We start from the raw sequence: 12920 nt of genomic DNA on the forward strand, positions 1-12920 counted from the left end.
ATCCTAGGTAAAGTTTTGAAGGACTGAAAGCTTTCAATTTCGGCATTGTTCACCAAATTTATTACATCTTAGCTTTAGGTAAGGTGGTGGGAGCGGTTGCCCACATGGTTCTACTGCCCTAACCCACCCCTTTATTGAAAATCTTTTTGAATTATTTTGGGTTTCTTATGTTTGTTAATTAATCATTGGTTCTCAGGTTCAGAAAATCTCGCTGCTCCTGCATCAGAAGTATTAAAACCACTTGTTGAAATTGCATTGAAATTATCAAAAATACCACAACTTACAGGACGAGAGAAGCCAACTGTTATTACATAAAAACGAAAGTACTACCATAAATTAAATTATTACATGAATGGTGTAAACAATAGTCAAATTGGTAAAAAGTGTTCTTATATTAGTTTATATAACTTATTAATAAATGCAGTATATAATTGATAGGTGCAAAATTTTTCCATTTGTTGGTGTTATAAATATTTATTAAAAAAAAAAACAGTTACCCTAAGTAATAAACACTGTTATCTGTATGTTGTACTAAGAAAAATAATATGCCTATGTTTAGGAGACTTTAATTTTCCATTTTATTGAGCAGAGTTGCCGTGTGGATGATATTTTCAATTCAGAAAAGGGCATATAAATGCACTACAAAATTGTGCCAAAGAAAGTACAACATATTTTGTAAAAACACTAACCTCTGTATTTGGAAATAACTGTACACAGATGTTGCAAAAATGCAAAATATGTTTCTCCCACTACACAGAAATTTTTTTCTTGTTTTGGATAGACTACAATCATGCAATACTGTCTTAAACGACAATACACTGGGGATATTTACTATTTTTCGCTTTATGTAGAAATAATTTGGTGTCCATGGCCTTGTTTTGTTAAGCTTAATGAGATTTAGTTATCAGAATCCTCAAAGTTTTTTTTAATGAATATATGGACATCCATGACTTGATAGATACTATTCAGTTCCTTTTTGTTGCAATATATATGAATGAAAGTACTACACTGTAATTATCGATATTTCACAGCGAGTAATATCCAGTGCCAAGAGTGTACAATAATTGAAACTGTTTTCAAGTGACGCCACCCAAATTCCCCACGCTAGGGTTATTCATAAATGCATATATTTTTTGTGGGGTGATATAATGAAATAATAACATATGCACATTTTTCGTTTTTGGTACTATTAAAGTTTACAAAGTTTATATTATGCTTAATCAAAAGCACTAGGTAATGTTCTCAAAGTTCCAATATATAACATTTGCAAGTTTATGCCATTGTAATAATGACAAATAATAAATAGACTTCCAGTGCTACTGATGTTGTATTTGTGGAATATTGGGAGGTTTAAGCGAAAGAATTTAGATTAGTGTGAGTCGGTTTGAGAAGAGTAGTATTTGTTAGACTATTTCAGAGTTCGGACCGCACGAATTTGTACTATTTTTTGGTTCCATCACATTGGTATCGTCGGGGTATGAAAAGGTTATCTTAACACAAATCCCTGAAAATTGAATCGAAATATAATACATTATAGCTATCTGTCTAGTAGGCAGTGAAGCCCCGATCATAGATTGAAAGCGGACGTTAAAACAAAAAACGTTTATTATTTTTCTATCACCATAGTGTAAAACCTTTCTAAATAAAGCCGCAGGAACGTATACGTATAGCGGTGTATTTGCAACTGCCGGCTCGCATATCTCCGTGACAGCTGCAGTAGTCGCGCCAACAAGCTTTCGATGTTTTGTTGACCGATCGCATACAGTCAAATAAAAATCAAATACTTCACAGGCAGGCTGCATTTCAACAAACTACGTATCCCAGTGATTAATCAGTAACTCAGGTTGTAGGCTCAGGAATATTACGGCACATTTGTTGAAGGCAGAGGATTTTTGAGTCTATACTTTTTAGGTAAAAGATTATGTCGCTACAGGTAACTTGGGATGTGTCTGCTGCAGACATTCTCCTAATCTGTGTGCCAAAGTGTGCTCGAAAGTTTTGTGCTATAGCTCAAACAATATGGATAATATATAAAGATTTTGTGTTTAGCCGATGGAGAGGACAGCCTATTCACATGGAGAAAGATGGCCTCTCATCTGCTTACCAGTGCTTGTTCCGATATGGGAATTGTTAACCAGTTGTTCCAGACGCATGAACTTAATGACGTATGAAAATGTAACCGACAATTACGTGAACCGCCCCGCGACCACGGAAAGTCCCAGATAATCTTTCCTTTTTAATAGTGGCTATTTTACATACCGTATTTCCCGACGAATAAGTCGAGTTTCTAGACCCGAATTTTTGGCTTAATGGGGGGGAGGCGAGTCGTCTTATTAGGCGAGTATGATAACTTTTTGGTGTTGCCTTATTATTTAATTCGTACCATAAAATACCAAATACCTTCGGCGATAGCATCTCCACGTCCTCATCATTGCCGTGTTATTTTATATCGGTAATGTTCTCATATGGTGGCCACAATCGCGAGTTAGGTTGAACAAAATTAGATTGAAATTGAAAGACAGTTTGAATTCACGTAGTTGTTATGAATTGAATACTACGCTACAAGAAAAGTCATTATGGGCTATTTTAACCAATGCGCAAGTCTTATTGGCAGGTTATATGCAAAAACCCATTTTTTCAGGCTTAAAAACGGGTCTCGTCTTCTTGTCGGGTAGACTTATTCGCCCGGAAATACGGTAATCCTCGTTCACAATCATCAGGACCAGAATCGCGAATCATAAAATGGGGACGTTTAATTTCAAAGTACTTCACAACTGTGCCTACGCGTCCAAAACGTTTTATCTGTTTTAATTGAGCTATTGACAGTGATTTGCAAATTTACCCGTTTGGGCACAACTAAATTTGCTATTATCAAAGTTAAGTAACGAGCCTTTAATCGAGAGTGATAACAAATAATTATTTTTTATTTGAATAAAAATCCATATATAGATACCTAGCCTAACAATGGAGCCGGAGAAGAAACATCGTCTAATAAAATACAGCATTGCGGCGATAGCTATTTTAGTGGCTGTTGGATTCTGTGTTGGAATAATATACGCCGTTGCTGACTATTACGCTAACGAAGATGACACAACTGCAGGTAAGCAATAATAGACTATTCCAAAGAATTTGGACACTGATAGTATGGGAGGAAGCCAACGTTTTCTCTATTTGACACATTTTCTACGATGAATTTGCTTGAACCGAATGCTGTTTGCTAGATAAATTCTGAATTCAATAAGTCAAAGGCAAGAAAAATATGAACATTTCGCCCTTTATCGCATGTTGTTGAACGAGGAAAATATCTAAGCAAAGTTCGCCTGTGCGCAGTGGTGGGATTCAGCCGGTTCGCACCAGTTCTATAGAACCGTCTCACGGAACTTTATGAGATCAGAGAATCGGTTAGCATTACATGACTTTTTGTAACAGAACCGCCTGAAAATATGACATTTGTATGATGGAACCGGCTGACAAAAAATTTGAATCCCACCACTGCCTGTGCGCAATTCCTGATGAATGTAATCACCCATCCATGACACATAATGAACTATCACAAGAAAGTAACTCATGCGCAGTAACGCATATGTTAATGTGGCTTTTCTTCTTGGTATTTTGTAGTAACACAGAATCCAGTCCCAGAAATTACTGGAGGAGACATTCTTGATTACTTTGTGGATGCAAACGATGACGGTCTGTACGTTTCATTTGTTCATGGAGCTAACTCAATTTCGGAGATGGAAAAAGCATTGAGTGATGGTAATTCGTAGATAAAGAATCAATTTCAAATTCTCAAATCCATGCTTTCGAAAACAAATAACTGGCTCATTTATCCCATACCCGACATGAACTGGTAACCGAATGAGAGGCCGTGGTTCGTCATATGACTTTCCTCTCCACATGAATAAATATGTAAATCCCATCCTAAATATGTAAATCCTATACTATATTTCTTTCTGGAATTCAGAAATTGAAAAACTTAAAAGGTAGACGAATTGCGACCTGTTTTATTTACTTGGCAGTTAAGTCGAACGTTAGTGGTTTAGTTATTTAACTTTACCAAGGACGGGACTTCAAAATGTCGTGTTGGTTGTTATAAGGTGAGAGACTATGCATACGGCTCATCGAGCTTGAAGATAAATAGGGGTCTGTGACTGAGCTATGCTATACAACCTACCTATGGTATATTTGATGAAGATTTTATTTATTAGATTTGATTGACATGCTCGAAGCAGATATAACACTTCGATATTACGGGCTTGAAAACCAAACAACAGAACCTATTATGGCCCATCCTCCTGCCTTTAACAGCGATAACACACTTGCTAATTGGTTCGAAAACGTTATTCCATCCAAGAAGGGAATAAAAATGGACATAAAGGTTAAAGACGTCATACCTCATGCTCTCAAAGAACTACAGTACGTAATTGAATAACATTTTTGCTATGAACACCAGCAGCCAAAATGAAAGCAAGCTTCGAGGCAAAAAATGGAGACTAATTTCGGTCGTTATTAAAAATCAATCTATTTTTATTGAAACAATAGCTGATTCAGAAGTATTTGTACTCTTAGTGATTTCCTTTTAGTAAGCAGCTGAACAAGCATACGGGGCTATCATAATTTGGGAGTTTCACAGTATATATTACATAACTTGAAAACGAATCATATCTGTTTGAAGATTTAAAGATATCTTTATCTATATATATATACTGTATTTGATTGACTGTATATTTTAACTGCAATTCAGATTGCACAGGAGCAAATTGATGCAGCCAGTGTGGATCAATGCTGATGTAATACAAGGACCTAATACATTGTCGATTCCGATAGATGGAGAATATTTCCTTCATAACGTCAACCAATACTTTCCTAATGTTACATTATCCTTAGGATGGACGACTGGGTACAGGTACACAAATACATTTTTGAAATACGTATTTGGCCCAAATAGCTACCGTTGTAAAAAAAAAAACCTGATATTCTCGACTGGGCTTATCCCTATCCCAAGCACTTTGGCTGAGTATTGTATTGACATCAACACTTAATTGTAATATCGTGTATGTGACTGATACACTCAAACCATTACACTTGTTTTTTTTATTTATAATTAGATTTATTCTTAACTATATGTTATAAATTTATTGTTAGGATTGCTCTTGAAAATGAAGAATATTCGTGGGAATCAATGGATGATATGCTCCGCCTAGCATCCAGTACAAATCAAAGAATAACTTTCCCGATTCGCGCTGCTCTTGCAAGACAGTCGTGGTATAAGTTTCTCTGGCTTTTAGAACAAGATAAAAGGTATGTATGGAAATTAGGCACATAATTTTCTCGGAATATGAAAATCTATCGAACTGTATTTATCATATAAATCTGAAAAAGGGATGTATTTAATTAAAAAGTGAGTTTGCGTAAAGTGAACACGTTGCAACAACTATGTAACAGTGGGGATGGGTATCGGGCTGCCATACACACAACGGATTTGAGTTTTAGGGCATCTACGCAATATGTGTGTTGCCAATCATGCACAGTGTTTTCTGTAAGGAGTTCACTATAGAAACTATTTTGATAAAAAACGTCGGTCTTCGGATCAATGCTAACTTAGCTCAATTGTTATAAACGAATCGAATGGGAAAATATATATACGACTATTGACGTTCAACTGCGGTATTGACCTAGGAGCCTGAAAGTCTTAATCCGGCCCTGCCTGAATCTGAAGGGGTAGAATACAATAAAAGACGTTTAATCCACTGGAGCGAAGTCATATTATCCTACTTCTCCTAAGTTTATCGCAGTACATCGATCATGACATGATGATGGCATGGTATGAGCTTTAAGCTGCAAATCTGTTTTGTGTAGGAGGCAAAATTAAACAAATAAGCTAACTGCGTCATTTGAATAAGTAAGCATTGAATCATACGTTGATTACATATAAGCCTGAGAACTACATACATTTTTCATTTGAGATTCTCTTTAACGGTGTGGAGCGCAAGCGTCGATCCCGTATCTTTGGAAGATAAAGTGTATCTACGAGACAATTACGACACGTCAAGAGTTTTTTACGACACTGATCCAAATTTTGTGGAAGACATAAAAATGGAAGGTAAGCATATAAAATATAATTTGAACAGAAAAGACATACACGGTGTAATCACACAAACATAATTGAGGTGTCTGTTTCATGACCGGTCTAGCAGCCATAAGTCAAATTTAGGTCACTGGTCTGACAACACATAGAATGGGGACGATAAAAATAACCTTTTTTCAAATATTGCCTGCATTATATTCAACCACCACTTCAAATATAACTATATACTGTATATATGCAGGTTTATTACGACGTATGCTACAATGGACCTTTCCCCGACCTTTGACCCCCGAAAAATACTTCCTATACTTTACCATTGCAAAATTTTCGGGGTTTTTTCAAAAGTGCTTTTGCGATTTAGCGCCTGTGAAATATTTATGTGTTTCAAACCATCATTATGATTCATCGCATACAACAATCTGCTTTTCTAAAAGTACCGGTAAAGAATTTTAGCCTAGTCTATCACAGCTATTTCTACACTAATTTTTACTACTGCAATTAAATAAAAACTCCTAGGAAGACAGAGTGATCATTGAATTATCTGATTTACATTTAAGTTTCCGAAACACAACTGAAAACTAACGAATAGAGTTCTGAAACACGAAAACGAGGTAATGTTTACGACCACGCTTGAAAACCTGTCTGAGTGAGAAAAGTGTCTGAGCGAATGCGAAAAGGGAGCATTGTTACGTCACTTTTTGCATCTTGTTGATTGGCCAATATCACGGAGTAAACAAGGAAGTCGATGCTCAGGGAAAGGTCCATACAAAACACGCCACATCCATTCTCACGAAAATATTTTTAACAGTTTAGCAGGTTTGCTGATGTTAGAGGGAATCTACAAGGAACGATCCCTTTTTCAAACGTATTTTTTAGTCTCAAAATCGAAAAAGGTCAGCCCCCAAGACACAAAAAGTTGCTGTCAAAAGCAATGACTTTCCCCATAAGTGTTGTAAATTGTTTGTATATTTGTCTTTTATTTTGACGCGTGGGTTGGATTTTTTATTATAGTCTTTCTATGGGGAATTCCCTATTTTCGTGGATTGTATATTTTAATACGACAAGATATCGTCGCTACGTTATTCATCGCACGAATACAACTAATAAAGCGATCAACTGTGGGCAGATGCATACTTTCTGCATGTTACTTTGCAATTTGAGTGTCATAACACTGTCGCAGATGTCACGCAAGTCTTTGTATAGGGTAAATTGTTGTGGTGTTTTTTTTGCATGAACTGAATGATAGAATTATTCGAACCAGCCAGGACAGTCATAATCTAGCGTGTTAGTGGGTTTAGAAATAACATTTTCAGTATAAAATTCTTTCATACATGAATAAATCTGTGAGTTTAGAAACAAATTGGATGTAACTGGTAGTCCTTTTTTAGGTCTAGGCTGTCGATGGGCGCCAGATGCTTCCAGTCACTTCTTTGCTCCTGTTTATTTGGCCTTAGCTGCTGCCTTTGTTTCTTTCACATTCCCGGCCTTTTTGTAGTTTCCTTGATGACTCCAACAGCAACAGTCTGTCGCAGTATTGAAGTTTTGACACAGCTTTTTTTTTTTATTGCCACATAGTTATTAAATTGTTGGCTATTAGTTGGTAGATGACCAACATTTTTTTTGAACTACCAGTGTTTAAAAGACTGGATTTAAAATATGCTCTTAACTTTGGTATAGATATATGCTAATATTTTTAATGGTAATGATATACCTGATACATGAAAAGTTCTAATTGAACATACTTTTAGGTCATATTACTGCACTGGATGAATTTCAATTTGTTCATCCGGCGCGCTGTAGTTAACTGATGCGCTTTACAAGATGACAAAAATTGCTATCAAGCCCATTCCGGCCTTAATGTTGTTTGTAGCGACATTAGCTGCATGGTACAAATATTGGTATTTGCCCCATTATTTCAACAAACCATATATTTCTAAAGTGGAAGGTGATCGCACGGTGGAAAAAGTGTTCTATACTGGAGGGAATGCCCTCGACTTCTTCAGAATTCCAGGAAGAGATGCCATGAAAGTAACATGGGCACATAGAGCAAACAACAAAGCTGATTTGGAAGCAGCTTTAAAAGGTATGCACACTTGTTTTAGAGGTTTACAAGACTGAACAAATAGTATCTAAAACATGATAGCATCACTTTGAAATGGTTGAAACTAATGAGGGATTTCTAGAAGTCGATTCAATTATTGTGATCAATCACAAGAACAATTCTATTGCTGCAAAGCAGATATCTAACAGTATATGCCTAGAAAGTAAATTTTTTATCACAGTGGGAATCTATCATCTATGATAACATATTTTTTCGCTACAGATGAGTCAATAATGATGCTCGAAGCTGATGTTAGAACTCGTCCATCAGATGGAATTCCTGTAATGGCCCACACTCCTGCAGATATTCCACTGACTGATCAGACTTTAGAAGAATGGCTGCAAAGAGTGAGGCATTTCATACTAATTCACTCAATTGCAGATCGTTATCATAACCAATTCCTCAAAATGATAGAATAATGTAGGTTGTTCACTCTGAAATCCCTACATAATTTTGGTATGAATTGTTTCACATACACACTGTTTCATATTCGGAACGAGTTCTTAAAACCTTGCACAGATAGCTATTTGAGACGGTTCCATTACATTTAAACCCACGTACATTTGAACCCATGACAATTGCACCTGTATGTTATTGCACCTATGAAAATTTTTTTTGTTTCACGGATAGTTAAACCCATACTAACCCTAACCCATGGGTTTTAGCACCCGCATATAGATTGAACCCGTGGATATACGCATGGGTTCAAATGTACGGTCACCATTTGAGACATGATGATATTGTCCGAGAATATTCGATACCCAAAGCATAGAGTCATAATGCCATTCAACACAAAGGTTTCATAATACATAGCTGTTCTTAGAATAACAAACATGTTTTCAATCGCATGGATCAAGATAAATATCAAATCAATCTTATATTGCATTGCATCCGTTTTGTTCTCGTAGGTATCCAATGTAACAACGAAGGGAATAAAATTGGATGTAAAAACAACAGACACTTTAGAAAAGGCTTTTACAATCATTGCAAAGGAATCTCCAGTAGTACCAGTGTGGTTAAACTCTGATGTATTGAGGGGACCAAATTCTGTGTCTATCCCAGTGAATGCAACAATTTTCTTCTCAAAAGCTGAAGAAATATTTCCACATGCAACACTCTCACCTGGATGGACAACTTGTAAGTAATTACTTTAGCTCTCAACTATTTTGTATGATGCTGATTTTTTCAAGTTTGCTCATAGCAAGCACATACTCACCTTAATGATAGAAGAAGTCATACACATAATCATTATGCATTACCTTAGATAAGCTAAAATCCTGACGATAAATCTGATAATTTTAGAACACTCGTACTGTAGCTTTTCTCTCAAATGAATATAAAATCCTAGAAAACCCGAGTACTACAGTATCAAGTTACCATTTTCAATCCACAGTTTACAATGTCATTGGTGAGAATGAAGGATATAGTCAAGCTATGGTTGAAGAAATGTACTCGTATTGCAAAAGTTCACGTCAAGCGATAACATTTCCAGTCCGGGCATCTCTAACAGCGCAATCCGTGACTGAACTCCAATGGCTTATCAAAAAATCAAACAGGTAATCAACAAACAATTCTTGCTCAACACAAAAAACAGAACCCACTCATTTCTTAAATGATATCATAATATGATGAAAAGCATAACTAAGTCTATTCAAAACAGGGCAGTACCTTATTTCAATAACTGCATTTTGCACGAGACACAAAAAAACATAATATATAATCAAATTTCTGTTTATATACTTCAAGTATTAGTTTTTAAATGCATATAATTACTTTCAGGTACACTTTGACTGTCTGGCACAGTGGCTCGGAGAATGTACCTATTGAAGACTTGCTAAAAATTCACGACGGATTCACAAAAGAACAAGTATATTATGATTTGCCAGAAGATATGATGAATGAATTCGTTCAAGCATTAGAAAGCAGATAACTAGAACTTCAAACGTGAATAATTATTTAATTTTATACAGCGAACATTTTTCTGCCATCGTCACCATGGTGGTGTCATAGGCGCTGGATTATGAAGATAAGTCATCACAACAGATGATACTGATAACCTGTAAAAAGCATATTCTATATTCAAGAGACTACATGTAAAATTATCGCCCTATTTTGTAGTCTTAAGAAAATTCAATCAGTCACATGGGTTCTATCTTTGGTGCATTCTATAGAAAATTACTATACAGACTCCAATCCCTTATTGCTGCATAAAAAGCTGTTAGGGTTGGGTTTTAAGCTGTTAACATACCGGTGCCTATTTCAAGTTTAGTAGAGCCACTATATTAAACTTCTAATTGTCAACTAACCGAATGTTTAAATAATTACTGTATATTATCTACTATGCAATTGTGATGTGAACAAATTATTTAAAAAAAATTGTCTATAAATATTGCATAACTTCCTTTTATGTCAAAAAAGGTTGGAGGGCAGATACTGCACCTACAATGGTTTATAATATTTGAAATTTAAATATAATAAAGAATAATATTAGAGTCTGTCATTTATCTGCTCTAAATGGACTCAGATCAACCCCGCTTAGCATTCAATAAAGTGGAGGAACTTTGCGAAACCTTTGGTGAAATTGGTGTTCACGCAAAGGGATGTGACTTATTACTACTACAAGATTGATGTAATTCACTCTACACAACCTAAAGACATAGCTTTAAACACCATCGTGGCAAGGCTCAGTATTATACAATTGCAGCTACATCCAGACAATGAGCCTCAAAGTAAACAGCCAAAAGGTTGTGATTTTTCATATAATTGGCAATGTTTTTTTCGTCCTCCATATATGTGAATTGCATACATCTCAATTACAGCTGAAGGCTAGGCTCATTTTTTTTTTAAATTCAAACACTTACATAAAACTGCTAAGAACTTGTCTTCCATCATCATTTGACCTTGAATTTGCAAAACTTACTAATGATCCAAAGATAGATGCCCAAGCACACCATTTAATCTAAAGACAAATGAAAACATTGATAAAAAAAAGAAGCGAAATCATTTAACTAGAAATTGAGGACACTGTTGACTAGCAATATTCAACATGATGACAAGAGATAACCCAACAGTAAAGATTACATTATTATGCATCCTTGAATTATACGGATCCGCTAGCGAAAAGACATTGAGGAAGGATTGGGAGTTAGTCTCGCGTAACCTCAACTGATAGTAAAGATTACAGTTTGAAAAGTATGTATCACAATCACAGTATTCACAAAAAATGATGATGCCGAATCATTATAGTTATTGCTGATATTGACGGCTCAACTGTATACAGTATTCATGAGTTAGGATTTTCATATTTATCTCAATTTGAGAGAAATTGCTCAGGGTTTACATGAATGACATCACATTGGGGGAGTCCGGCAATCCTCTCTCTCACATATTATTATCCACCATGGGAAGCAGACCCACATCGGGTAATCAGAAGCCATGTTCTGATGTTCCAGCCCCAGAGTAACTTATAAAAATGAATTACCTTTAGCATGAGTCCACACATGCTGAATATCATCGATACCAGGTTGATATAATCAGGTAATGGATCATCCCCAAGATTTCCAGTTTGAGGTTTGTACCTAAGGAGAAATAAAGTAATAACTAGATAATGCTGAGATGGGAAATTATATCAAAAACTTAGATATAATTGAAATGGGATTCGTTAGAAGAAACATTACTCTCATATGGTACCGGTACTGTAATTAATACAGTAATATTAATTTTAAGAATTTAACCTAAAAACAATTATTTCAGTATTTGAAACATGTGCTATCACTGCTATACAGTGCCGGTATTAAGTTAGTATGACTACCGTACCGGTTGACCGTCACCAACTTCAACATGGTACCGGTACCATTGTAAACTTCAACAAAAACTGTTTAAATACGGTACAGTACCGGTATGCTAACCTTACAATCTTTGAAGAATTTTTCTTTTTTGTATCTACTACTTCCATTGTTGATATTATCCCAGATCCTACAATCTACTTAGATGATTGAAATGACTAGATTGTCACAATAAAGACGGATTTCCAGTCAAAAGACTACAGAAAAAAATAATCAATGCTGCGAAACGGTGAGGTAGTGCGCGGAGTATTGAGCTCATAAAAATTATCATTTGTTTTATTTTTCATGCAAAACCCGGTTCTGTTATGGTGATCAGTAATGTACTCATTTTTTACATGTCTCCTAAAGTTTAAACCAGAGGTGGGCAAAAAACGCACTGAAGTGTTTCATCCGGCTCACTTGTGTCTGCTGAAATTCCCACTATAGTTTTTATGAATATAAATTTACGTGGAAAATGTCGATGAAAATACCGTCATGATGCCCCGATTGTTACAGTGTGCTTCTTATAATTACATGAACGTTAACCTAGTTTATTTTAAACTCCATCGTAATCCTGGAGTTAAGTATCGAATCATGGAGCTAAATTATCTGCTGACTCTCTTCCTGCATTTTGTATAGCGTAATTCATATTTATATTGTAGTAACCAATTCTGACAGTTTGATTACAGTGTAAAATGGTCAGGAGCCTTCATTACCCTCAACGGTCTTGCATACTTTTTTAGTGCTTTTCCTAAACTCACTCCCCCAATTTTGGAGTGTGAGACCACACTTTTAATTCCTTACCTAAGTATAATTGAATTTAAATATTCAGGGAGTGGCGTATTCATCTATGTAGATCAGGGGTCTCAAACTCAATTTACCTGGGGGCCGCCGAGACGGAGCCTTA

At 35.7% G+C, this 12920-nt stretch overlaps 3 protein-coding genes across 4 annotated transcripts in view; 2 read left to right on the plus strand and 1 right to left on the minus strand.

Annotated features, from left to right (window-relative positions):
• Positions 1–1319, plus strand: part of LOC120347323 (phosphoglucomutase-1-like) — a 147263-nt gene extending 145944 nt beyond the window's left edge. For both annotated transcript variants that reach the window (XM_078117722.1, XM_039417244.2), the window contains one exon: positions 197–1319. In XM_078117722.1, the coding sequence (XP_077973848.1) occupies positions 197–315 (119 nt within the window). In that variant the 3' untranslated portion in view covers positions 316–1319. The remainder of the gene's footprint in view (positions 1–196) is intronic.
• Positions 1320–2952: 1633 nt separating this feature from the next.
• LOC120347322 (protein FAM151A-like) lies at positions 2953–10246 on the plus strand. Its single transcript, XM_039417242.2, has 11 exons — positions 2953–3100; positions 3619–3756; positions 4209–4416; positions 4745–4906; positions 5146–5301; positions 5967–6103; positions 8028–8171; positions 8412–8536; positions 9098–9326; positions 9583–9745; positions 9969–10246. The coding sequence occupies exons 1-11, from the start codon at positions 2965–2967 to the stop codon at positions 10117–10119; spliced, it is 1749 nt and encodes a 582-aa protein (XP_039273176.2). The 5' UTR covers positions 2953–2964; the 3' UTR covers positions 10120–10246.
• LOC120347365 (PAT complex subunit Asterix-like) lies at positions 9905–12255 on the minus strand. Its single transcript, XM_039417297.2, has 4 exons — positions 12098–12255; positions 11671–11767; positions 11051–11148; positions 9905–10246 (listed from the first exon to the last, which is right to left on the minus strand). The coding sequence occupies exons 1-4, from the start codon at positions 12142–12144 to the stop codon at positions 10180–10182; spliced, it is 309 nt and encodes a 102-aa protein (XP_039273231.2). The 5' UTR covers positions 12145–12255; the 3' UTR covers positions 9905–10179.
• Positions 12256–12920: the final 665 nt, after the last annotated feature.

The sequence above is a fragment of the Styela clava genome, chromosome 11, assembly GCF_964204865.1.
Source record: "Styela clava chromosome 11, kaStyClav1.hap1.2, whole genome shotgun sequence".
Lineage (NCBI taxonomy): Eukaryota > Metazoa > Chordata > Ascidiacea > Stolidobranchia > Styelidae > Styela > Styela clava.